General features: G+C 41.3%; 2 protein-coding genes across 10 annotated transcripts in view; one reads left to right on the top strand and one right to left on the bottom strand.

The window, feature by feature from the left end:
- Window positions 1-27506, top strand: part of SMC1B (structural maintenance of chromosomes 1B) — a 387986-nt gene that overhangs the window by 336535 nt on the left and 23945 nt on the right. Inside the window, exons 1-6 of one of the 8 annotated variants that reach the window (XM_083440716.1) lie at window positions 15385-15564; window positions 17238-17346; window positions 20387-20575; window positions 23094-23206; window positions 24592-24795; window positions 26362-26600. In XM_083440716.1, coding sequence (XP_083296842.1) covers window positions 15481-15564; window positions 17238-17346; window positions 20387-20575; window positions 23094-23206; window positions 24592-24795; window positions 26362-26600 — 938 coding nt within the window. In that variant the 5' untranslated portion in view covers window positions 15385-15480. Of the gene's footprint in view, window positions 1-15384; window positions 15565-15959; window positions 16141-16243; window positions 16324-16962; window positions 17093-17237; window positions 17347-20386; window positions 20576-23093; window positions 23207-24591; window positions 24796-26361; window positions 26601-27506 lie in introns of those variants that run through there. The other 7 variants (XM_083440717.1, XM_083440719.1, XM_083440722.1 and 4 more) reach the window with 7 other exon arrangements.
- On the bottom strand, window positions 5466-15066 carry RIBC2 (RIB43A domain with coiled-coils 2). 2 transcript variants are annotated; one of them, XM_083440858.1, is made up of 8 exons: window positions 14777-15066; window positions 14440-14642; window positions 12819-12900; window positions 9604-9948; window positions 8944-9062; window positions 6895-7122; window positions 6347-6513; window positions 5466-5640 (listed from the first exon to the last, which is right to left on the bottom strand). In XM_083440858.1, the coding sequence occupies exons 1-8, from the start codon at window positions 14889-14891 to the stop codon at window positions 5559-5561; spliced, it is 1341 nt and encodes a 446-aa protein (XP_083296984.1). In that variant the 5' UTR covers window positions 14892-15066; the 3' UTR covers window positions 5466-5558. The 2 variants fall into 2 exon arrangements, with proteins under 2 accessions (XP_083296984.1, XP_083296985.1); XM_083440859.1 differs by lacking the exon at window positions 14777-15066 and having other exon boundaries at window positions 14440-14652.

Genomic DNA, 27506 nt, shown 5'->3' with positions numbered 1-27506 from the left:
GTACCTCTTCCTGGCTGGAATGTGTTCCTGAACTCAGATAATAATGCCTCTTTCTTGCCTGGATGGCGGAGAAAGGTGTGTGGAAACTTCTGGCTTTTATGTTTCTGGAATGTGGCCTACGATGGAAAAGTAAGCCACATCTGTTGCGCCGCCTGCTTTTGGCTGTAACCCTGTTCTCTCAAAGTTGCCTATTAGGAAATCCGGCCAAGCTGAAAAAGGTCCCCCCCCCCCCAGCTGATTAAAACGTGTTTAATCCTCTTTTGCATTTTCGTATCCCAGAAGAATGGGGTAATCAAATTAGACCTTGCTTTGTTACTAAAACAGAGCTACTTGTGAGCATTCTTTTCCTGTCCGAGCGCAGATAAAGCTAGGAAAATAGGGTAGTGAATCAGCCCAGAATTTTGTGATGTGCCATTTTTTAAAGGGTTACAAACTGACAATGTAAGACTGCTTATTTTCTTGTGGTTTTTTATATGGAAGGATTTTTGCGGTGCCTTTTGTGAAAAGGCTGGATTACTAATAAGGCACAGGAAATAGATTTCTCAAGCCTATTACTCACTTGCATTATTTCATGCTACACTGTGTAGTGTTGTCTAGATCACAATGTGCAGATTCCTACACTTAAGAGTGGTTGACTTTTTTTTTCTTTTTTCTTTAACAGAGCTTTCAAGCCATGATGTTTCAAACCTCTAGATTTTGTGTGGTTACTTATTATATATATATGTGTGCCTCTGGGGTATTAAGGAAGGGGTAGTAGTCCTCCCTGGAGTAGTCCTCCCTGGAAAAGACCCTGATGTTGGGAAAGATGGAGGGCAGAAGGAGAAGGGGACGACAGAGGACGGGATGGTTAGACAGTGTTCTCGAAGCTACCAGCATGAGTTTGACTAAACTGCGGGAGGCAATGGAAGACAGGAGTGCCTGGAGTGCTCTGGTACACGGGGTCACGAAGAGTCGGACACGACTAAACGACTAAACAACAACAACAGTAGTCCTGGTGGGGGTCACGTGCTGTTCCTTCTGGGATAGTTTGTCCACCTTTGGTCCCCACTCTGCAGTCGGCTCTCACCTGTGGCTCCTAGAAGCTGTCAGCATGCGACAGCGGTCACAGCCTACAAATGGCTTTGGCTGGCCAAGTAAAACAGGTGAAGGTAGCCGATGGGTCTCAAGCCCTCAGTGAGTTAGGGACTTCCCCTGCATGTGAAGACCCCTCCAGGGGATTGAGCAGATGGGACCAATAGTGGGTCCAAGAGTCAAGAAGGCAGTTTCTGCATGTGCTGTAGAGGGAAGTGAGAGGCAGATGGCACTCATCCACCTGGGAAGGTAGCCCATCCAGAAGGAAAACTATCATCCTAAATCTCTGCTGCCTTGAGGAATATCTTCAGGAGTAGAAAAGGCTAAGGATTAAACTCTACACAAATCTGGAGTTGAGTCCTCAAGATGGTTGGATGGTGCCTTGTATGTCTCCTTCCAGCAACTCCTGCAGCCCAGCTGGTGCCAAACATCTTGCTCTGCTTTGCTTTGGACCACTTCGGTGAGGCCATGAGGTCTTGTTGTATGGGCAGCCCAGGACCTCCTCACAAACTGCCCAGACTTGCGCCCCAGGGAGGGCTCTTCAGTGATGCTAACACAACAGCTTGACTTCACCCCCACTGTCTCTCAAGACTGACAGATGCCAACAATGTGTGCCACTCCATTAGGAAAGCATGGATTTCAGCTTCTGACAGTTTTCAGTGCTTCCAAAGTTGGGGTAGAGAACCTGTGGCTCTCCTGTTGTTGTTATTGTTGTTGTTGTTGTGTGTCCACTTCCTAGAAGTCCCAGCCAGCCCAATGGTCAGGGATGATGGGAGTTGTAGCCCAATGACAACCTGGAGAGGCGCAGGTTTCACACCCCTGTTCCAAACAACTGTATCTCCCTCTCAATGCATGGAGGAGACATCAATGAATGAAAGAATAATGGACTTCTGTAAAAATTAACGGCAAGTAGTTCATCTTGCCTCCTTTTCAAAGTGTTAATACAAAAGGAGGATTCTGAACTGAGTCACTAATCTTATTTTCTCTTGGTAAATGAGCGTGAAAGGGATGTGAAATAGTGAGGCTTATACATCTGTCACTGATTCCAGCTTCATCTGTTTAGTTACAGAAGAAAAAGAGATGGTAGTATCTACCAGCTACTGGCTTCAGATCTGAAATAAAATCATAGGTGGTTACGGAATTTTTCCAGTGAACAGCATAAGGTAAGTCACAATGCTGAGGCACTGATTAAAAAATTCAATTTTTTTTAAAATGGCCAATTGGGCTCAGTACTATAGCACATACCTCACATGCAAAATATGTCAGGTTTGATTCAAAACATCTCCAGTTCAAAGGATTATTTTGGGTAGCAGAGCTAGGAAAGACCTTGGGAGAATTGCAGCCAAATGGCACCACCCAGTATAAGGCAGATTCAGAAGTTCTATATTTCAGGTGATTCCACATTTTAATTTACCACTTGTAGTTCAGGAGAGTATTTTCTATTACTCCTGTGAAAATATGCTCAAATAGGTGTTCTAACTTTTGAAAGAAGCCAAATATGCATACAATTGTGCCACAAATTATAGAATAAGTGTATGTTTTAATTCTGGAACCAGTTTTTTTAATTGAAAGGAAACCTACTAACATACATGAAGAAATACCAACTATTTACTAAAAAGTAGAGCATGAAACTCTTAATCTCAGGGTTGTGGGTTCGAGCCCCACATTGGGCAAGATTCCTGCAGCGCAGGGGGTTGGACTAGATGACCCTCGTGGTCCCGTCCTGCTCTGCCATTCTGATTCTACGTATAACAGGAAAACTATCATTTGTTAGGGAAGGAGGAAAAGGATGAAAATGTTTTTGCTTTTGAATAAATGAATTTGGTAGGGTTAATACCATATGTTTAAATGAAAAACTTTTGTGATGTGAGGTTATTGTACATTTGCTCTGACTTCTGTTGTGAGTGAGAAGTTCAGGATTGCCACACTTGCCTGTGCTTGATTTTGTTGAGAAAATCACTTACGATATTTTTTAATCTGAATTTATTTACAAATATACAAGTTGAGTTTTGATAGGGGCACTCAGTTTAAAAACTCCCAACAGAAAGCTCTACTACCTCATATTTGATCCCCAGAGAGAGGCAGACATCCCCACAAAATTGCCGCTAGCTTAGACTCCAAAACTCAACTTTCTATTTTTGTCCTCCTAACTCAAACTTCTCTTTGTTCCTTCTCCACAACAGATTAATAAATGCATTCTTTTTTTTTTGTTTTTGTTTTGTAGAGTGAAGACACCAGTAACATTATCTAAGTATTGTACCCTACAAAGTGTATGATGATGCAGTCACGGGACATTGTCATTGTAAATTGCTTCTATATTCTGTTGATAACATACCTGCTCCTTTTTGCTATCTTTGTTTGCCTGTTTGTTCTTATCTATGCATCCAACCTTCTCTTTGGCAGCAAGAGCACTGACTGAAGATCCGCAAAATACAAATGCAAACCAAAATTTAATAAGTCATATTTGCTGACTTCCTTCCCACAGCATTGAAATGTATCTCTGAATCTTGTGCAACATCATCATATAGCTTTGAGAGACTGTGACTTGGTGTATACATGGAGCAAAATGGGGTAATAAAGATGACAATACTATTGCTTACTAAAGGTAGGAAATGTCGTTTTTGAATGTTTCCCCACATAAAAAGCTCCCTGCAAACAAAACTTTTTACATCTCAAGAGACAAGTTCTAAGCAAGCCACCCCCTGCCGTGTCAGTTTCCTGGTTTCAGGGAGATGTTTGGGTTCTTTGGCTGTTTTTTGTGTAGAGGAGTAGCATTCAAAACTGTGATTCCCACTCCACCTGCCGTCTGAAGTGGTGCAGGACACTCCAAGAAAAATGCCCCTCCGTTCCTCTGTATTTGTAGACCAGGCATGTCCACTTACTGCTCTGCTAGTGCAGATGAGGGAGACGCTCTTTACTAGCTACCCTGTCTCATTCCCCTAAATGGTATTCAAGCCGAGGGTAAGCTTATCAAGCAATTTTTGGATTTAGTAGAGGAACTCTTGATAGAAAAAAAATAAGAAAATAACTCTCACATGCAAGTATGTCTTTTGGATGTGTGGCCATGGGTAAATTCTCCCCAAATTTATGGGACAGAGACATGTATAAAAGATGCAAGACTAGCGAAGACTGAATTGGGATTTCTGAGTAACTGCCAAAGTTCTCCCACTGATGGTTAAAATCACAATTCTCCGTGCTTCTCAGAATTCATTCATTTATTTTTAAATTCTACAAAATGACTCAAAAGTAAAAATGGTTCAAGAAGACACAAAAAGACCTTCAACCCAACTAAGCAAGGGGGCACAGGACTTCCCCAAGACATATATATAAAATAGTATCAAAGTCAAACTCAGAGTAGATCCATTGATATCAGTGGATCTACTCTGAGCATGACAGAGTTCGATAACTTTCTAGAAAGCTTACGGATGTTTTCTCCTGGGAGAAAATTCCATGTGAAAGTCTGAAAAGAGACCATGAAGACAGATTTTGGACAAACTTTTCCTAGTTGAGATGAATATTCTGGATAACACCCAATGTCAAGTGAGCTGACTTCTTCTTCTTCCTCCTCCTCCTCCTCTTCTTCTTCTTCCTCTTCCTTTCCAACCCTGATGGACCCCTCTGTCCACATCTGCTTCAGAAGATCACAAAATCTCTAAAGCAGATTTTTGGGTTATTGGGGATGGGGGCCGTAGGGAGAGGGGAAATCTGTTGCACCAACTATGTGTGTCCTACTAGTGGAGTTCTTTGGTCATTCAATGAATCTTTATGCACAGGCTTGGATGTCACAAATGAGATGGGAAGGCCTTTGTTCAAGTTTTCCTCCATAACATATAATATTGCTTATCCAACCAATGATTTGGAATGGAGGTGGAGAAATGCACAGGGGATGGTGTTATTATATGGGGTAAGTGATACCATATGATACAGTGCAGAAGGCAACATAGGAATGCTGTTTTCCATACTATCCGTCTCCTGCAACATATATTTCTGTCAGTAGTTTCATTGTAAAAACAGTCTGTTATATAGAAACACTCTTATATGGATGTGTTTGTGCACTGAACAATTGTTAAGCAATTCATTTAATTTACTGTTTCCCAAAATTTTGCTCAATTTGTATTTGTTTTTATGAATTGGGCAGCATTATTCTACTGAAACTGACACTGGAATCATTTGATGAATGGTGGGGCTACAAAATTCTTCTATAAATTCTTCTAGAAGCATTATAGCAGTATCAACAACTTTTACTAAGAACTGCAAATGTTCTATTATATTGTCTATTACTTCACTGTACATTCTTTATTTCTGCATTAATATTTCCTTTTGGAATCCACCATCCTCTTGCTCAATATAAAGGCTTAGTTTCATAATATCCATATGTCAGGTAAAAAACATACTAATGTTGTTTTCTTTATTACAGTTTTGAAGTTGAAACAAGTACTTCTGCAAACCTTTTGGATATATCCAACTCGATAATATTGATCCAAACATCACCGGCTAGTGGTGTTAAATTGTGTGTAATACTGGCCAGAAGGAAAATTTGAATACACTTCTTCATCAATATATGCTTGCCTGGAAATAAATATATTCAATTAATAAAAGTTCTCATAAAAATGTAAAGTTCATTCTTCATGTGTGCTGCTTACGCTTCAGATAACTGCTATGCAAAGTAAAGTAGTCACCAAAAGCATCAATAGTATCATAGAACTACAACAGGCAATTGTTGTTAAGTCTGACATTTTGTAAAAACTTAGCATGCTTATTTTTAAAGATTATGACAGATCACTGAATGTAGAAAATAGCAAGTTCTCTGTGGAATTTCAGTAGGATGAACATTTTGGACCAAGTGCAACCAGTTTGATCAAAACAGAATAACTCTGCCAAACTCTTAAAGATGCCTTGCACAGAGTCAGATCATAGGTCCATCGACCTCAGTGGTTTCTAAAACGACTGGCAGTCTCTCTCCAGGAGACATACCCAACCCTACCTGAAGATGTTTGGGACTGAACCTAGGACCGTCTACAGGCAGATCTTTCCCCAGAAGGGGGTGTCTCCACATCAGGGTTTTAAACTGGAAAGACTAGAAACCTGAGCCTAAAGAACAACGAGCAGAAGACACTACTCTATTGATCAGCTAAAAACAAAAACCAGGCTACTAGCCTTTATACCAGGCCTGACCAATGCCTGCTATTTTCTGGTGAGACTGAAGATGGTCATATGTATAGATGATAGCTTACCAGACTAGGCACATGAGGTACGTGGTAGAGACACTTCTTACCTTGTCTTCTGTTCCTGGGAGAGCTGTGCATTAAGATTATCTAATGTTCTCCGAAGCTCTCGATTCTGACGCTGCTGATGCCGTTCAAAAAGCACTTCTGCCCTAGCTTCCTGAATGCGCTTTCTGTCCCACTCCGCATTTCTTTGACGTTCTTCTTCTTCCAACCTCTATGTCAAAAAGGTAAAGCTTGTTATTTCTTCATAAAAGGTAAAGGGTTGATGTGGATAGATTATGTAATTATTTTGTAGTTTTAATCATTACAGAGTAGTGTTAGTAGATTTTATGAAGGAATAGTAATGATGATCTAGGTTATGGAATTATATTTTTCTTGATATGTTACACTGTTTTTTAAAAATAAGTGTCCCTGTGCAATCCCAAAATAATTGTGTTGTCAGGGTGGCAATTATGTTAAGTGTGAATTAGTTCTTACAATGAATTCTGGAAAACTGGTGAAAAGCAACTAAGTATTTGTGTTTTCTAAACATCCTATTTCAAAAGAGGATTCATAAGTTTCTACTGTGGCACAGTGGCAATATGAAAGTGAATACCAGCTTCTCCAGAACTTGTTGCAGCTGAACGTCACGTATTTCTTTCAGCTGATCTTGGTTCATTCCTTTCCATCGGTTAGGAATCACTCGACCGTTACCAAAGGAACTGGCCGCTTGCTGTGGGTTTTCAGAGAGCAGGTCTCCTCTAAGCAGATTTGAAATCTCAGCTATGTTATCTTCGTCTTCTTGCTGCTTTTCAAGTCGTCTTCTTGATGCAATGTCAGCAGCCTTAAAAAAGACAGTGTTATAGGAAAAACTCGGAAAAACAGCAAACCCTATTAATTATTCCAAAAGATTTACCTAGTTAAAACATGCACAGTTCTTAATGAGTACAGCATGATATTGTTATGTTATCTAATACACTTTACTACAATCCCTTCTCTTCAGCTCACAGGAGAATCAAGATAGAAAGATAAATAAGGAAGATCTAAGAATGGAAACATTAGCAACTGAATTAGACTAAATGAACTGAGGAAAAGGGAGCCAACATAGAACACAGAAACACAAGAGGATGAGAATCAGAGGTATGCATCCTGCTGCTGACTGTTTTTACTCAACTGAAAAAATTAATCTTGCTGTTTTGATTTTAGTTATTGTATTTCTGAAGTGCACTGTCAACTGCTTTCTAAAGTTGTGAAAGTAAAGGTAAAGGGATCCCTGACCATTAGGTCCAGTTGTGACCGACTCTGGAGTTGCGGTGCTCATCTCGCTTTACTGGCCAAGAGAGCCGGCGTGCAGCTTCCGGGTCTTGTGGCCAGCATGACTAAGCCGCTTCTGGCAAACCAGAGCAGCGCACGGAAACACCGTTTGCCTTCCCACTGAAGTGGTACCTATTTATCTACTTGCACTTTGACGTGCTTTCAAACTGCTAGGTTGGCAGGAGCAGGGACCGAGCAACGGGAGCTCACCCCGTCGCGGGGATTCGAACCTTCTGATTGGCAAGCGCTAGGCTCTGTGGTTTAACCCACAGCGCCACCTGCGTCCCTAAAGTTGTGAAAAGTGGTATGCAAATACTATAAAGAAATAAAACAACAGAAGAAAGAGGAGCAAGATGGGAAAGCGGCAAATCAATAAGTCAAAATAAAGGAAGAGAAGTGACAAGGTAAAACTCTCAAAGATTAGAATGGGCCAAAACAGACAAGATTCACTAACTGACAAGAGTTAGCAGTAGTCTAACAAGTGGAAAAACAGAAAGAGAAGAATCAAAACTCACCCACAACTTAAAAACAAGATAGGAAAGAACCAGATGAAATAAATAAATAAGATGCAGAAGGGCCAACTAAAAGTTTAAGAGACTAAAGTTAAAAAAAAATTAAAACTGTTCATAATTCATTAAACCCCACTTTATTTTGGAGGGAACTTCCTAAGCTGAGCCAGAATAAACCAATGATTTAAACATCAAAAGGTCAAGCAAACCAAATGTCAGATATCACTGTTGTTGGTTCTTTCTCTTACTGGAATCATTCATCATAAAATACGAGCCAATTCTTAAGTCATGCAGGATTCACTTGGAATGGGAGTTTTCCCACAGGCCTGCGAAGGACTTGTCCCCCTACCCCTTAGAGGTCCTGAGTTTTATTCCAGGAACAAAAAGTTGACTACTTCCAAGGGTGGGGGGAGGGGGAAAAGACAGTGATTTGTACATTTGAAGGAAGTCTTTTTGCAGAAACTTAATGGGGATTGTTTGGTTCTGAAAGGGCCCTGAAAACATTCCATAAGAATAGCCTGTTCCATCGAAAATGTTGGATGGCCCTTTGCCTTGGGATGCTTTAGTTGAGATTCCTGCATTGCACGGGGTTGGATGATGACCTTTGGGTCCCTTCCAACTATACAATTCTATTATTCTATGAAACCATTTTTATGTATGTTTTATTGTTAAATTGCTTTGAGATGTTTTATGGGAACAGATTCATAAATAAAATAAAGTATGTCTGTAGAGGATGTCTAAATATTCTGAAATGTTTTTTCAGTGTCTTATTTGTTACACTATATTACACTGAACTTGGAAAATAATAGTTCATCTTCTTTTCCCTTTTAATACTGATTTACCAGAGCTTTATTAAATTCTGTAGTAGTGATGCAAATGGCTCGTCTTGTCTCTTCATCTATTCTTTGAAGGTTCACAGCCTTTTGATCAAGTTCCATTCTGTGTTGGTCATGGAGATCATCTAAATTAGTGAAACAGAATTGGACATGTGTACACATGCAAATCAGTATAACTGGGGTGGGGGGGGACACCTATTGTCTCATTCTGTTGCTTCTGCCTGTTCCTTGGACTCAAGTTTCACCTTACACAACACACATTCATTTGCCCTGCTCTCCTGACAAACCAGTAACTTCTCTAAGCCCTAGATCCAGCCTTCTCCCTCCAATTAATACGCATCACATGCATATGATTCTGCAATCCAATGAATGTCTACTCTTAGGTAAATCCCACTCATTTCAATGGGACTTATTCCCAGTAAATAGGTACTGAACTGCTCCACTGCTCCAGACTGTGGATTAGGGCTGACAAAACTGAAATGTATTCCAAGCCAAAAAAAACCACAAAAAGGCAACAAAACTAGTATGTCATGGAGAAGTGTTCTAAATAAAAATATGTAGGAATGCTTTTGTCTGGCATGCAGCTGAACAACTTGACGACTGTTTGGCCAGCTACCTGAGATATAACTTTCAAAACAAATTCAAAAATCTAGGTTAATTTATTACCAGCATATTTTTTATCTGCCAGTGCATTCTCCCAATCTTTTTGTTGTTGCAAAAGCCATTCCCTTGTTTGCTCCTTCTGGAATTTCCACCTATTCTCACTGTTCAAATCTTCTCCCATAAACTTCTGCAAGCCAGATATGGTACATCGAGGGTCACTGTCTGCGAGACGAGCTGGAGTATCTTTCTTTAGGGCTTGTGGGTCAGACAAATCAAATTCACGCCGTGTTTCTGGCTGCTGATAAGTTTGGCGAAATTCATTGACAGCTTTGTTTAGAATTTGAGAGTCCCTTTTCTGTCGTTCATCTAAGATGCAGAGGATTTTGTCATTTTGTTTCATTTCAGCAGCTGGATTAAAAAAAGGAAAAAAAGTCTCATTCACAACCCAGATGAAACATATACTCTTTTTAACTATTTATCAATAAAAGAATTACAAACTTGTTGACCAGCATCCAAAGACTTGTATGTGCACATTTCTGATGGTTCCATGTAGGGTTATGCCAGCTGTTAGGGAGGGTGAGGCAGCCTGCTTCAGACAGACAATTTCAGACTGCAAATGCTCTAACATTTTTACCACCATGCAGATAAGTTAGAGATGCCTTTTGGCACCAAATGTCTTTGAGTTGTCTCCAAACTTTTTCTTTATTAAGTGTATATCTCACCCTCCTCCCAAAGGAGCCAGAGTGCCCGTTGAATGCATACAGCATGGCTTCCAGCTACCATTCTTCACACATCTGTACCACAGGCTGCTGCTCTGAAGCACACCTGGCTGCTGCTCTGAAGCACACCTGGGGGGGATTTCTTTTTCAGTGGCACTGCATGAACTGCAGCAGTAGGAAAAGAAGCCTCAGAATCCTCTGTATTTTTGAGTTCCCCATGTGGTCAACTGGATTCCTCCTTATTTTAAAAAATGCTAAAGAACCATTCTTTTTATTGAACCAACTTGTTTTGGTGTAGAAATATGCAAATATTTGAGCAACAGAGAAAAGTGGGAGCATGAAAAGAGTAAGGATGCAATTCTAATCATGTCTACTCAGGTAAGTGGAGTTATCAGGTAATCTGCCATCTTTCTACTTCAAAATGCCTTGCTGCCTTGGCTGATTTTCAACCTGTGAGGTTCAAAATGCCCACATGGATATGTAAATACCTGGTCCACAAGAGGGGTGGGGGTGGGGCCAGCTAGGACTGGGGAAACAGCAGGCAGGAGAAAGGCGAAGTTTCCCTTCTGAAGCTCCTCTTCTTTCCTTTTTCTAACGGTCACTAGAATTCTATTACACATATTTGTAGTATTTTGAGTTGGGGGAATCTTCTAATCCCTGGATCCAGCAAATGTTAAAATATAACACTTTATGGGCACTATAACAGAAGTATAGTGTCCAGATCATGGAAAGTCATAGTACAGCTCTATTCTGCCTTGGTCAGCCCCCACCTGGAAGATTGTGTCCCGTTCTGGGCACCACAATTTAAGAAGGATGTTGACAAGCTGGAACGTGTGCAGAGGAGGGTGACCAAGTTGATCAATGAACTGGAAACCAAGTCTTATGAAGAATAGTTGAATGTATGTTTAGCCTGGAAAAGAGGAGACTGAGGGGAGATATGATAGCCATCCTCAAATATCTCAAGGGCTTTCACACGGAAGAGGGAGCAACTTGTTTTCTCCTGCTCCAGACGGTAGGACTCAAACCAATGGCTTCAAGTTACAAGAAAGGAGATTGCGACTCAACATCAGAAGTTTGGTTGAAGCAGAGGTTGGATGGCCATCTGTCACAGATACTTTAGTTGAGATTTCTGCATTGCAGGGGTTGGACTAGATGACCCTAGGGTAACTTTCAATTTTACAATTCTATTATTCTATGATAAGCAATGATTCAAATTCCTGGTGAAGTGATAGCCTAGTCAATGGGCCATTAAGTGAACAAAGAAAGTGGATCTGTGCCAGATAACAAATGGGTGGGCCACCATCCCTCAGCTGGCTGTTAGTTAGAAAGACTAAAGGCCAGGTGGAAGTGATCTGAGCTAGAAGATAGAAGTGGGAAGCAACAGACTCAGAAACCAGAGAGTCAGAGTGATGTTTCCATTTGAATCCAAGGCTGCAGCTATGAGGTGTCAATGCTGTGATGCCCTCTGTCGTAGGCTCAGGTTGTATATATGTGTAAATAAATCATATATCGTAAAGGCACCTCAGCCTCTGCTGTACCTTAGTCCAAAGGAAACACTGCCCCTGTAATCTTGCACCACTCGGATATTGCGGTGGCCTGCAACAGTAAGCAGGATCTAATTTGCATTGGTGCTACATTGGGTATATCTCTACTACAAATTTATAACAGATTTACGCCAGTGTAATTTTGATGCCTTCCCAAAGAATCATGGTGAGTATTCTCAATAAGAACTCACACAACTACAGTTCCCATAATTCCCTGGGGAAAGAAATAATAATTAGACTTGTTTAGGTTTGTGGTGGGGACGCGGGTGGCGCTGTGGGTAAAAGCCTCAGTGCCTAGGGCTTGCCGATCGAAAGGTCGGCGGTTCGAATCCCTGCAGCGGGGTGCGCTCCCATCGTTCGGTCCCAGCGCCTGCCAACCTAGCAGTTCGAAAGCACCCCTAAGTGCAAGTAGATAAATAGGGACCACTTACTAGCGGGAAGGTAAACGGCGTTTCCGTGTGCGGCTCTGGCTCGCCAGAGCAGCGATGTCACGCTGGCCACGTGACCCGGAAGTGTCTCCGGACAGCGCTGGCCGCCAGCCTCTTGAGTGAGATGGGCGCACAACCCTAGAGTCTGTCAAGACTGGCCCATACGGGCAGGGGTACCTTTACCTTTACCTTTAGGTTTGTGGTGAACATATGTCTTTCTGTTGCAACTCCTACTGGCTGGAAACACAGACAGAAAGACCTCTTCCATGTACCTGGGGTTAAGTCCCACTTAATGGCACTTGCTTCCAAGTAGACATAGAACCATAGAATTGTAGAGCCTGAAGGGACACCAAGGGTCATCTAGTCCAACCCCCTCCAATGCACGAATCCTGCCCACAGCTAGCCCTGGGTGGAGGGGTGGAGGATTGTGATGTTAATCTTATATAATGCTGGCAATTCATGACTTCCATCTTCACAGCAGAAGATTCATAGAAAATGTAAGGTGTTATTTAAGAAGAAAATAGTAAGAGAACAAATTTTGATAGTTGTTTGATAAATTACTGATTTAAAACTATTAACAAATATACCAATGGTGTCATCATATGCCCTCTGAGTTGCTTCTTGGATCTTTCTGTCTTTGATTTGAGCATCCAAAGCTTCCGTGTCAACCTGTAGTTAAAAAAAAGCCCACCACAAAACTGGTTCAAATGTATAAATTATAAAGAAATTACTGTATTACCAAAACTATGCAGGGCTAACTTCAATACAGAAACTGCTATTCAAGATAAAGAAATGAACTAGTGATCAGATTATCCACGTAACTGCTCCAAGACTAATCCTTTCCTAGTATAGGATGTCATTATAAGTTCTCTATACGGGAGTAAAAAGGGCATTAATATATTTTGCAAACTCAAGGCACTAGCTTGAAAATAAAGACTTGTGTTCATCTGATTATGCATCCAACGTATTTACTTTAAGCACGCATTCTGGAAAACAAGGAAAACATGTACATTTCCAGTGAGAACCAGTGTGTTACAGAATGCTGGAATGGGATAAGGGAGACCTGCTGAGTGGCTTGGGTTCATACTGAGAGTACAACTGTGTTCACTGTGAGCACCCTACATAACAAACAAACAATATACAGTGGTACCTCGGGTTAAGTACTTAATTCGTTCCGGAGGTCTGTACTTAACCTGAAACTGTTCTTAACCTGAAGCACCACTTTAGCTCCTTGGGGCCTCCTGCTGCCACGGGAGCACAATTTCTGTCCTCATCCTGAAGCAAAGTTCTTAACCCGAGGTAATATTTATGGGTTAGCGGAGTCTGTAACTTGAAGCGTATGTAACCTGAAGCGTATGTAACCTGAGGTACCACTGTATTAGTAAGAGATTTCTGCTCTTAAACACATTATCTATCCAAGCATTGCTCTCAAATGTCTAAACATGACTCTACATAGATTTTTAAGAGCATGCCACAAACACCTGACATACTTGCTTTGGGAACTACAGTATTACTCTGTTTTCAGAGTAATTACAGCTAGTGATAAAGCATGGCATTTTTTTTAACCGTGAAGTTCACTGAGAGGACTTTCGTCTAATCACCATTGCTCAGGTAGTGACCAAGCTTTTGTAAATTCAATGTCTTCATTGCATTTGTAGATATGATAAATGAGCAGTAATTAACAAAAGATTACAAATGAAAATAAAGGTAAATATAAATAAAAATGGGAGAGATAAATAGCAGCCTCAGTAGTAGCTGGTGATGTGAGTTATACAATATCAGAAAGAAAATATCCTAATAATTCAAGGAATGTCTATGTTTTTAAATTATTTTCCACAGTGTTTTCCAAACATTTCTGTGGATTATTCATAACATTTGCAGTAGGGAGTTTGCAAGAAGAGTTGCAAGTCATCTGAAAAAGTTTTATGCTGCTCATTGGGACATTGTGGTACCATTTATTTCATGATTGTATTGATCAACAAGAACCAACATTCTCAGTAAAATCAATTTTGACATTCCAATTTCAGAAATTTGCAGACAGGATACTTAAATCAACACTTTGGTCTAGATGTCCTAAAAGGAGGCATTGCCCCTTCCCAGGAGTCACTCTGCCCATTGCTAGAGGCACTCTGCCTACAGTACCAGAATTATTATTATTATTATTATTGCTATTATTTATTCCCCCACATCCCTCTCCCCCACGCTTACCCCGATGGTCCTGACCCTGGCGTCGAACACCCGGCTTTGCCTCTGCAGCTCCCGGTAGCGCCTCCGCTGGAGGGCAGCGTCCTCGGCCAGGTCTTGGCGGTAGTCCAGCTTCTGCGCCATGGCGGGGGCAGGAAGGGGCGCGTCTAAAAACCTGCAAATGGCAAAGCAACAATTGCCACTTATATGTTTGCGCGCGTGATTGTCTGTGTGTGTGTGTGTGTGTGTGTGTATACATATATATATGTGTGTGTGTGTATATATATATATATATATACACACACACACACACACATATATATATACACACACACACATACACACACACACACACACACACATATATATATATATATATAAAATTTAAAAATAATCCTTCTTTCCCCCTGACAGATATATTGGCAAAAGCTAAAAACATGGGGGTGGGAAACACTCGTTAAAAAAGCATTAAACATTAATCGAATTAAAGCTATATGCCTATATATATAAAAAAATATGAGATGATCTGCTGGAGTTACATCCAAAGCAACTCTTCCGCCCCCCCCCCCCACCCACCTCGCCTTCTCTCTCGTCCTCGGGATGCTAAGGAAGATGTCAACAACGCGCGGTTGCCAGGGGAAACAGGCTGCGCCCCCAGCCAGGTTCTCTTCCGCTCCAAGGACCGCCTCCCTCTGGGCTCCGCCCACCCCGTCTCACCATCGCGCTTCCTCTCGCGCCTTCATTCTGTGAAGAGCACGCCGCCCTCTTCCTTACTGGCACTTCCGGTGAATCCCCCTCGGACCAAAACACGGGGCGGGATTTCACCATAGACGCGCGCGAGCTAGAGCGACGCTATGCTCCTCCAGATGTTTGAGTCGAGCGCGCTTCGAGTTTCTTACGTGACTTTTTAAGGCTTTGCAGTTACACGTGTGTCGGGGGTGCAAGCGGCGCGCTCCTCCTCCTGCCCACGGGGCCTCGCCTTCTCCCCCATGGAGGAGGCAGAGGCTGGACTCGCTTCGGCCAAAGGGAACATAAACATCATGAAATACTGTTTCAACGCATCAGATGAAGTGTTTGTTTTTTAAAACCCTGCATCTCCGTACTAGTTTATACCACAGTAGACAAAGTATTTTTATGGTAAAATTAAAGGTTACTCTTCTAGTATTGTAGCCTTTAAACTTGTAGTCAAGGATAGCATTCCAGGGTTCATTTAATATATTGAGTGCATGTATTATGGTGCATAACTGATTTGTTTCTAGTGTATATTGATTTACTGCTTGTAATAACAAGACTGCAGCGCGTAACTGATTTATGAACAATTTAATCAATAAACGCCAAATAATTTCGCAGCTAAATCGAAGTTGCGGCGAAGTGCTTCCCTCGTCCTGCCGCATACGGGATTTCCTGCCCCCCCCCCCCCCGGGGCTCTCTCCGGAGTCCAGCCGCGGCCCTCGGGCGGCGCAACTTCAGCGCCCGCGCTACTCGGAAGCTGAAACACCGCCCTCGGCCTGTGCGCGCGCAGCCCTCAAAAAACGGGAGCCCCTCTCTTGGGACTCGCGAGATCTTGTTCCCTTATGAAGAGCGGGGCGAGAGTGAGAAGAGACGCTCTAGGAAGAGGCGATAGAGAGGGGTCTGTGAGGCGGCATCTTTCCCCCGCTTTTCCCCTTCAAAATCCTTGGGCGAGGAGACCCTCGGGGCTCCCTCAGCTCTGTGCTTATTTGCTTTGTATGATTTTATCGTGGCTTTTCTTTAAAAAAATGAGACTTGTTTTCTTTTTGAAATCCCCGTTTGAATATGTTTAGCGCCACCTGGATCTTATATTATTACACATATATTTTGAATATGCGGGTGTGGGGAAAGCAGGTTACGTTATATCCACCTGTATTAAAAAAGCACACACGCATCACTGTAAATATATACAGTATATGTGTGTGCGCGTGCGCGCGCATATCTCTATTTTTATCTACAGAGTCTTGAAATTCCTGCATTGCAGTGGTTGGACTAAATGACCCTCGAGGTCCCGTCCAACTCTACACTTTTACTTAATTTTACTTCTAAATAGTAATGTTATATGGCACCTATTTTATTAACTATGTTGGTGCTTTAAATATCGGGTGCTGAATACTGTCTTGTCACTGACTTGTCAAAAATATTACTTGGGCTGCACCCCCTGCTCACCTGGGTTCAAAGGATTTCACTTCAGGGTGGGCGCGGTTAGGATGGTGCTGCAAGAAACGTGTTAAAGCGGGAATTTGACAAATTCATGGAGGATCCATATCTATCAGTGGCAGCTACAGTGGAGTTTGTGGAGGGCTGTGTTGAGCGCCAGTTTAGTAGAGTCAGATTGGTTGGAGAGGGCAGTTGCCTTCATTATTTATTAAATTCGTGCCTTTAAGCTGTGCTTATATTATGGGAACATGGAGAATATATATCAATGGCAGTTTATATTTATATTATTATTATTATTACCGTATTTATTAAATTAATGCATAGCTACTGGCCTGCCTGTTCCATCAACGTTTATATGTTACGACTATTAAGTGTAATACAGTGGAAGGTCTCCATTTAATGGGATTAATGATTTATGGTATAATCCTAACTATGTCTCTTCAGAAATATATCCTGTTGAATTCAGTGGCACGTACTCCCAAGTGAGCAGTGTTAGCTTGCAGCCCTGGTAGATAGTTAGAATATGAGCAACTCTCATATTCAAAGGGTTGCAGTGTTTGATTGTTACTTAAAGTGTTTATTAACTATTGAGGGGAAATTGTCTATATATTTTTCTTTCAAAAATAATTTTCTCTCCTCCCTGTAATCCATAGATGGGATACTTGCAGCTTTTGATGGTGGAAAATTTCAAATCATGGGCAGGGAAACAATGCATAGGACCATTCAAGAAATTCACATGTGTCATTGGTCCCAATGGATCAGGTAACACGTGAACAATTCAGACAGGCTTCTGTCCTGTTATCTCCACACTGTTGCTAGAGTTTTTCTTTATCCTGTGTATTATTTGTTGTCTGTGATGTACCAAGCAAGATTTATTGTATGCTACTTTGAATGCTAAAAGGTGGCTCACAAATGGTTTTAATGAAATACATTTTTAAAAATTGATTGGGTGGAATGTAGTTCTACCTACCCAAATTGATTAATCTATATTAATATAACCCATTGTAAACTAAACTGAATAAACTAGCCCTCTAGGGAAAGTTTGCTGAAGGTTTCTCAGTTTGTGAGACAATGGCTGTTACTCAAATATCAAGCTTTGAAAAGCCTTTAGCCCCCACCAATAATGCCTTTGAGGATCTTTCCATTCTTACCCCAATATAGCATTCTTCATATCCAGTATGATAATACCTGCTAAGCCTGTAGGTGGCATATGCATGGCTGAGGTTGCAATGTTTAATCTTCTGAGATCTTCCGAGGCGTCCTCTGTGCTTTTCTCCCTTTTTTCACTGGAACTACTCTGTGACCCTTACTTTCCTTCCCATATGCTATGCTTAAATTCTGTTTTAAGCATAAACAAGCTGTCTTATATGCTTAAATTCATATTAAAACTAGAAAGTAAAAATACAAGCTTATTCAACCTTAATTACTGAGGTAATACTTCATTTTATGTTGTAGAGGGAGAAAGTGGGGCTCAAAAAGAGGAGTTAACTTACAGCTGAGTAAGCTTATAGGTGGCTTTCATTTCAAAATGTTTTAGAAGAGATAGTTCCTGTCTCTTCTAAGATGGTACCTGCTATGGCAGGTTTGTATATGTTACAGAAAAATAATACATGTTTTTCCCCTTACGAATTATTATTAAAATTAATTTATCATTAATTTTTATAATAGTTATGAAGGAAAAAACCTCTTATATAAACCTCTTATATAATATTACCCTATAAATTATAAATTACCCTATAAATTACCAAACCAAGACTTGGGGGTATGTGGTAATGATTTCAGTGTTTTCTACAGTCTTTGCTGTTTGTGCTTTGGGTTATCAGAAACTAGTAAAATCCTATGTTGTACTCCTAATCTTCAAGACTAAATTAGGGGAAAGAAAAGAGTATAATTTAATATTAAAATTTGGCAGCACCTCTTAAGTGAAGCTAGGCATCTTTCAGTGTCATATTAATGAAGTAGTTTTATGGGGTTTCACGGGTTTCCAACTTTTTTTGGTCAGTAGGCACATTTGGAATTTTGAGGGCTCCGGTCACAAAATGGCTGCTTTGGGGGATGCAGTGTGTCATAACATAAAATGGCTGCCACATCTAAAAGACAGAAAGAGGACAGCAAAATGGTACAAGCGTGCCCCTGCACCCCCTGTCAGTGGGGTAAAGGTACCTCTAGCAGCCACAACTGTGCTTGCTCACAAAAAGGCCTTTTTTGCCTATCTCATCCATTCAGAACAGAAGGAAAGTGTCTCCAGCTCTGAAATTTAATGAAATGTGAGTGTGATTAAGAGAGCAAGCTCAGCACAGGAGAGGTTAGAGATGTTGAAGGAAAACAAATAGGAAAATGGTCAGGGGGGCTCCATTTTTTCTGAAAAAATGGACACCACATTTTCCACTTTTTAAATGGACCTTCACATCTTTACAGTACATGAACTGGGCAGGAAGAGTGAGCAGACTCATATGCATTGTGGGATTTTGAAGGGATGTTCCATGAGAACTTTTTTAAAAAAAAATATAATTTTTATTCAGTTTACAAATAAAACAAATTAATACAATTCATACAGTTTTTTAACTCCATTCTCTTTTTTTGACTTCCCTCAACTTGGCTGGTACTCCTTCCCTTCTTAATTTCCTACACATTTCTGAAATCTCATCTAGTTTATAAATTAAATCTTGTTTCACTCCAGTTCTAACCTTTCTTTTTTACAAAGCTTCATTAAAAGTTACAAGCGTTATTTGTTTTTCACTTGAATTATGCATATATTCTGAAAACTTTTCCCATTCTTCAGTAAATCTCTGATCTCGTCGATTTCAGATTCTTCCTGTCAGTCTATCAAGTTCTGCAAAGTCCATCATCTTCATTCTCCATTCTTCCAATGTTGGCAACTCTTCTTGCTTCCGTTCCATGAGAACTTTTGTGGGTGGTTAAGGAGGCCCTGGCAGGGAGGCACACAGACCCCAGCAGGTGTCACTTTGGTGATCTCAGGCATACCTGGTGCTCTTGCTTGCACCAGTATGGTGCCTCACACTCTGTGGGAATTGCTGTTTGAGGCACTGTTTCAGAAATTGCCTCCTTATTTGTGTCTCTAGAGGTATAAAAATGTAAAATGTGCATAGAAGTGTGTGCTAAATTGTGGAATTATACCAGCTCTGCTTATAATCTAACATAAAAATAATGTCTGAGTTCATTCTCACAACTAGGAGATAAAACATATCTGTGGTGATACACGAGTCATGATTCTTGCCTGGTATGAACCAAATATTAGTCAGAGGTTTATCACACCACACAATATTTTAAGCTTTTTTTGTTGTTATGGTTCATTTAGTATTGTTAATGGTTTTGACATGCCCTCAAGCTTTCATATCATCATGTATACAGCAAGCCTTCATTGCTATTCTTGAACTATGGCTAGGCAAATGAAATAGAAGTCATCAAATCTGCCTTTCAGCTCTTCAAAAAGTTGGGTTACCAGTGGGTATGGGTGTGGAGTGTGTGATGAAAATTAACTTTCAAGCTTGGCTAACCTCATTAAATTATGCCCTTAAAAAAAGAGGATAGAAAGGAATCTGAGAAGAACTTCATTTCTCCCTAAATTCGGAGGGTTGGGTAGATGATACCCAACCCATAGAACCAAGAAAATCTGTTGGACATGTTTAGACGTACATACTGTCAAGGCCGTGCCAATGGATAAAAATATCTTACTTTAAAGAGACTTTAAGAGTCTCTTACATCTGATCTGAAATGAAAATAAAGATTATCTAAACTATATTTGAAAAGGGTAATATTTTGATCTTTTATACAACTAAAGGGAAATCAAATGTAATGGATGCACTTAGTTTTGTAATGGGTGAGAAGACATCTAATTTGAGAGTGAGGCACATCCAAGAACTGATACATGGAGCACATATCGGGAAGCCGGTTTCATCCACTGGAAGTGTAAAAATGGTGTACATGGAGGAAAATGGGGAAGAGAAAACTTTTTCAAGAATTATTCGAGGTGAGTGGAGTTTTTCTAAATCATGGGTAGGCAAACTAAGGCCCAGGGGCCAGATCCGGCCCAATCGCCTTCTCAATCCAGCCCGCGGACAGTACGGGAATCAGCGTGTTTTTACATGAGTAGAATGTGTGCTTTTTATTTAAAATGCATCTCTGGGTTATTTGTGGGGTGTAGGAATTCATTCATCCCCCCCCCCCAAAAAAAATACAGTCCGGTCCACCACAAGGTCTGAGGGACAGAGGACTGGCCCCCTGCTGAAAAAGTTTGCTGACCCTTGTTCTAAATAGTGGGCATGAGGTTTATATGGAAAATATATATAGAAGCTTTTCATTATATACCGTATTTTTCACTCTATAAGACGCACCAGACCACAAGACGCACCTAGTTTTTGGAGAAGGAAAACAAGAAAAAAAATATTTTGAATCTCAGAAGCCAGAACAGCAAGAGGGATCTCTGCGCAGCGAAAGCAGCAATCCCTCTTGCTGTTCTGGCTTCTGTGATAGCTGCGCAGCCTGCATTCGCTCCATAAGACGCACACACATTTCCCCTTACTTTTTAGGAGGGAAAAAGTCTTATAGAGCAAAAAATACGGTATGTTTTTATTTTAAGAAGTAATTATAGAAAAAATAAAATACATTAGCACGATCTGCAACATACATAGAAGCTTTTAAGCTAATTTGTATGGTTAAATATATAATTACTTTAAATTTTAAAATAGCTTGCTTTTTAACTGTTGTTGATTTTGCTTGTTCTTATTTTTAGGTTGCTTTTTGTCTTGTTTTTAGGGTGTACGTTTATCTTATTTTGTACTGTGTCAGTTGTGTGCAAACCACCTTATGTACTTCTGTAGAAAGGTGGATTATAAAGGTGGATTATATCATATTAATACTATACTTCTGTCTGGTGTGCCTAAATGTGAATATCTCAGTGATTAGCTGTTAACGACTTCTGGGGCCAAAGGAATTTGACAGTAGAAAGCAGACCTATCACAGTGATTAACACCTTGCAAATTTTGATGGCTCAACTACCTAATTCTCATTTCAGCATAAGGCAGTCAGTGTTAAATCTTACCCCCTCCATTTCCCCCTATTGTGACACACAAGCGCCTCCCCCCTCCCAGCTTCCATCCCACCAATCTCCCTTTTTATCAAAGGGAGGACAAGCGGGCAAAAAGCTTTCTCTTTCTTTCTTTCTTTCTTTCTTTCTTTCGCTTTATTTATATGAGGGAAGCTATTTAGGGCCAACAAACATCTTACTTTTACACAGGGGGAAAAGGGGCTCTGTCCCAGCCTCAGATGGGCATTAAAGGCACCAGGAAGGGGAGAGAAATGACACAAGGACACATAGAAGGGGAGAAAAGAGAAAGAGTCTAAAATAACAGGGCAACTTTCCCCCCTCTTACTCTGAAGAAAACAACCAGTTTCTTTTTTCATGGTGGGAAAGGAAGGGGCAAAAGGGAAAGGGGCTCCCAGCAAGAAGCCCCAAGCCAGCTCAGAGCAGCATCTCTAAATAGCACCTACCAGCCTGGCCCGCCAGCCCTACTTTAAGCAAGCAGAACCTCAGGTGTCTGCTAAGTTTCTGCTGCTGGCTGCTGCTTTCTAATTGTCATCTGCTCTTGTGATTAGTTGCCTCTGCAGCAGGTATTGGAGCGGCTGCTCACTGCAGAATGGGGTTGGGGAGCCTATCGTGAAGGCTGCTACACCTACTCTTGTGAGTCACTCACTGCCCCTGCAGGAGGCAGCGGAAGCACTAAGAATCACTAGCTGGCTGCATGGTTTCCCCAGAATTGGGATGTTTGCCAGGTGACATTTTATGAAACCATTATGATATGGACTTCAAAACCAGTTTTGGATTGATATATTGGTCCCCATCACTCGGTTAAGCAATTAATGTCAGTCTTGTCTGGTCATGCACTGCAAAGCTGCAGGTTATGAGCACCTTCTCCTTACATATTTTCACTTAGTGTAGTGTCTAGCAATGTCTCCCCACTTACCTCCACCTTCTGAATTCCCTTGCCTCTAAGCCACATTGGTTGTTTCACTTTTGAGACTTTCTTGGGAAGGCACCAGACAGTATCCATCTTGGAAGGAAATATTTGTATGTTTTCAATCGCAGTAAAAGGTTTGGGAGAACCCAGTACGGTTAAAAGAAGACCCATGGCACAAGGCATTCTTGTTGGTTTTTCTGGAGTGCTAGTAGATGACCTGGGTCTCACAGGAATGGTAAGACAACAGGCTTTGCCTCCCATTGCTTAGGAAGACGCCTGGTTCCTCCTGAGATCCATAACGAGCAACTTGTTTAGTGTTGATGCTGCCTCCTTATTTCCAAAGGCATGCTTCTAAGCTTTTTGCCATCTCTGTGTAACACAAGCAAACATGTGATGCACTAGTGCAAGAGCAGATCTGGTTCAGAACTAAAGACCACGTCAGAAAGTAATGAACCATTTTCTTGGCTTGAGTAGTCATTATCTCTTTCAAAATGGATGGATTGTATAATCTGCTCTTTCTTCCAAAATTAGGCAGTGGATCTGAATTCCTTGTTAATGACAAGATTGTCAGCAGATCTGTTTATACAAAGGAACTTGAAGAAATTGGTATAATTGCTAGAGCAAGGAATTGCCTGGTTTTTCAGGTAAATATTTGTGTTGTAATCTAATGTATCAGGAAACTAGAGCATAACTGGCACGGGTCTCTGCAGCTTCAGAGGCATGGAAGAATCTGGGGCGTAGAATGTGTGACATCCTGTGTCCTGCAGCCTCACACCCATTGATAGATTGAAGCAGGTACTGTATTAGCCTTGTATTTTAGCACCAGCTTAGCAGCCGTCCAATGAATTGTGTGCAGAGGAAGGATAGAGTGCTCTGCCTTTGCCTGTGTCTGGCATAGAAACCAAGCAGGGCTACCAGAGGGCGAAAGCCACCTCCTCCTTGTTCAGCATAGAAATGTGGCAAGCTGTTTTCAGCTCCCAGCAGGCTAGTAAACATTTTTTGCAGGCTAGTAATTTAGGCTTACTTACAGAATAAGTTCAGAAGCTTTTGGTTTCCTCTTAACAGTTTCTGCTTAACTACGCTAGAATTGTGGTTAACATTAACTGTGGTTAGTTGCATCGCAAGCCATAGTTTAAACATATAATAAAGGTAAAGGTACCCATGCCCGTACGGGCCAGTGGTGTCCGACTCTAGGGTTGTGCGCCCATCTCACTTAAGAGGCCGGGGGCCAGCGCTGTCCGGAGACACTTCCGGGTCACGTGGCCAGCGTGACGAAGCTGCTCTGGCGAGCCAGCACAGCACACGGAAACGCCGTTTACCTTCCTGCTATAAAGCGGTACCTATTTATCTACTTGCACTTAGGGGTGCTTTCGAACTGCTAGGTGGGCAGGAGCTGGGACCGAAAGACAGGAGCTCACCCCGCCGCGGGGATTCGAACCGCCGACCATGCGATCGGCAAGCCCTAGGCGCTGAGGTTTTACCCACAGCGCCACCTGCGTCCCAAACATATAATAATAACACACAAAATGACAATGTGAAGAAGCTCAGTGTTGGAAAAACAGAAACAAAAGCTTCTGAATTTACCCTGGTCATAGAGGAGGAGGAAATGGGGGATGCACAAGACCAAAGCTAGTTGTGGTTTGTTTTTGCTTGTGCATGTCATGCTAAACCATAGTTTAGTGTAGGAGTGAGAAACTTCCAGCTTGCTGGCCTCACCAATTCCACCAGGCTTCACAGATTGGACAGGCTGTTTCGGACAAACTAGCCACCTTTCCTGTGCCTGATGTTAAAAACTGCAGTTCCCAAGATTCTTTGTGTGGACAGGGAAAGTGCTTTGAATGTACTTTACATGTACGGTGTGTATGTGGCCGAAGTTTGTTCCCAATTCTTTAAATCAGATGATGGTTTCATATGACATGCAAACATGGTCTTTGTTTTTAATCACTTTCTCATTTTTGTTGCTGGTGACAAGGTTTTGCTTCAGTTTTGATGCTTTGTAATTCTGTAGTTTGATCCTACTTCACTGTAGGGTGAAGTTGAAACAATTGCTATGAAGAAACCCAAGGAAAGAACTGTACTTTTTGAACAAATTAGTCATTCAGGAGAACTTGCTGCTGAATACGCAGAAAAGAAGAAGAATATGCAACAGTCAGAGGAAGAGGCACAATTTAGTTATAACAAGAAGAAAAATGTTGCAGCTGAGCGCAAACGTGCCAAGTTGGAGAAGGAGGAGGTAATTCAAAGAAACATTTGGCTCTTAAAGTTTGTGTGCGAAGTTTAGCAATATTGTTTTTGGTTCTTAGGTGGTGTTTTTATTGTTTTCAGTAGAAATTCATGATTTAAATCCGTGTTTTTAAATAATTTCCCATTATAGAGATTTAGTTCATAAGCATAAGCACCAGCATTATTGTGCCAAAATATGCTTCCTCTGAATTTACTTTACCTATTTGTGCAGAAATCTTATAAATCAGGTTTCATTTGACATTTTTCTTTGCTTCTCCTGGTTCAGAGCTGAGAATCATGTGTCTGGTTCTTCTTGTTCAACAGTAGAAATAATAATCAACTAAAATAATCAATGGCTCTGCAATATCAGCAGTGGTGTAGTTTCTAAGGCAAAAGGAAAAGAAAATGAAAGAAAAATAAACTGCTCTTTCTGTTGTCCCAGTTTCTGCTCAGCCCTCTTCCTACCTGCTGCTTCCTTCCCCCTTTCCCCATGGATCCATCTTCTCATTTTTCAGTGCTTCCCTGGCAGCTGCTTTCCCTACTTCCCAGGCCCACCTTTTCTTTTTCAGCCAACATACTACTCTGTCTCCACTTCTCCTTCTGTCTCTGTCAACTAAACACCTGGTAATGGAATCTGTCCAATCAGAAGGGAAGTAAGTGCAAACAGTGAAAGCTAAGTAAAGAAGAGCTGGACCTTGAGCCTGCAGCAGGAGGAGTGTGCACGACGGTGTGTGGATTGGCCATACCCACAGCAGGCATACAGTTTCCAGAATTTTGACCATAAGAAAACCTGGCCCTTGGACCAAAGAAGGTTAGCCATACCTGTTTTAAGAAACAGAAGAGACTTTCTGGCCCGCTTTGGTGCAGATTGAAACTGTGGCCCTTATGGCAGGCATGCCAGTCTTTAACCTAGACCTGGCCTTAAAGTGTGTATCCCTGCTATGGATCTGGTCCTATTCCTCCAACACCTATAACCGGTTGTGACAAACTAAAGAATAATATAATTAAACAATTATCAAATAATATTGCTATGGAGAAGGCAAAACCTATGAATGGAGTATGTTTCCTTTCCAGCTCTGTTAACCAGTGGCTAACATTTTGTCCGTATCAAGGTGGTAAGACAAGAGAGGCTGGGAGAGAGAGTTGACAACAATGCCTAGGCCATGCTCCTGATAGATAGTCGAGGCAGAGGTCAGGGTAGGAGACCTTCCTTCTCTGATTCACACACAGACCCAGCCAGCAGGAAACCAGCACTCAGAGCCTGGGCTGCAGCATGGCCAGAGGGTGGTACCCATCTGCCCTTCACCCACCCCTCCCCCCACAAAAACCACTGAAACCTTTGGTATAGTAATGTCTATTAAGAAATTTCTAATATTTACAAATACTGTTTTAAAGATTTAAACCTATAGGCTGCATCTATAAATCACAAATTATTACTAATATATATTGTATGTATATTTAATATAACTGAAATAAATGCAAGTTTTTTGTTTGGCGCTTTGCTTGCAACTTTTAACTACCAATATCCATTGCTGTTTGAATATCAGTTAGCTGCTAATGATTTGGTTGTTTACAGGCAGAGCATTACCAGATGATGTTTGACAAGTTACGGGAATGCAGAGAGAAGCTGCAAATGTTCAAGCTGTATCACAATGAACAAAAAATTAACTTTCTGAACAGTAAATTGGCTGCAAAAAACAAGGATATTGATTCTAACAAAATTGCTGTTGCCCATGCTGAAGATGCAGTGGGAGCCAAGAAAAAAGCGCTTGGAGCATTAAATAGAAAACAGCAGCAGATTGAAAAAGAAATAAAGTAAGTGCATAAATTAACATTGTTGGGAAATATTTGTTTCTACCCATCTCTCAGAATGCTGTGCTACACCTAGTGGGTGTTGCTGGTATGTGAGGATTTTGTTTCCCCATTTTCAGGAGGCAGTATAATGTTGTGAAATGCTTTGAGTGGGAATGCTTCCATTTATTCTCTTTCAGCTCTCCAGAGCCAGCCTGCTGAATCTGGAGATTATGCAAAGCCTCAGTTTCTATTTACTGACCGACATTGCTAAGAAGCTAAAATCCCAGAGGAGTTCAATATATATTTTTAAAATCTGATTTCACCCCTTCCCTTGCCAATCCCAGCTTCTTAGCATAACAGAAGAGTGAACAAAGCCTTGAAGCCCAACCTTATGCCATCACAAAACAGGACTGTCCAGGGCCACTTTTCTGACATTTCAGAATATGAATTCCCAGATTCCCCTTACTCCAGTTAAGGGCAAGGGTTCTTCTAAACCTATCAGCTCTCTCTACCTAGGGACCTGGGTAGAAGTGAGACATTTCTTCCTGAGAATCAAGAGCCTCTCTCAGGAGACACCTCATGACTTGGATAAGGAGAGAGCCCATGGGAATGATTTGCCCAATTAGGAGGTTAAGGGAGCCAGATTATTTAAAGCCTTGGATTATCGTCAAAGCCATTTCCAATGTGGTTATGTGCTCTGCTTAACCAGTTCCAGCAAAGGTACCATCCAGGGCAGCTTCAGCCTCTGCATCTGTCAAAGTATCTCAGAAGGCAGCCTCTTTCCCTGTAATATTAAAGGATGTAGCAGAATCAGAGTGAGCCTCCCCCTTGAGTACTTAGAAATCAGATGTGCCCCAATATATTAGATTAACCAGCCGTGGGCTTTTTTATATGGGCATTGGGCAGAATTTCCAGGTAGATCCCTGG

The sequence above is a fragment of the Podarcis tiliguerta genome (assembly GCF_965153285.1).
Source record: "Podarcis tiliguerta genome assembly, chromosome: 5".
NCBI classification, from domain to species: Eukaryota; Metazoa; Chordata; class Lepidosauria; order Squamata; family Lacertidae; genus Podarcis; species Podarcis tiliguerta.
The sequence above is the reverse complement of the archived record's forward strand: the minus strand, read 5'-3'. Positions and strand labels throughout refer to the sequence as shown.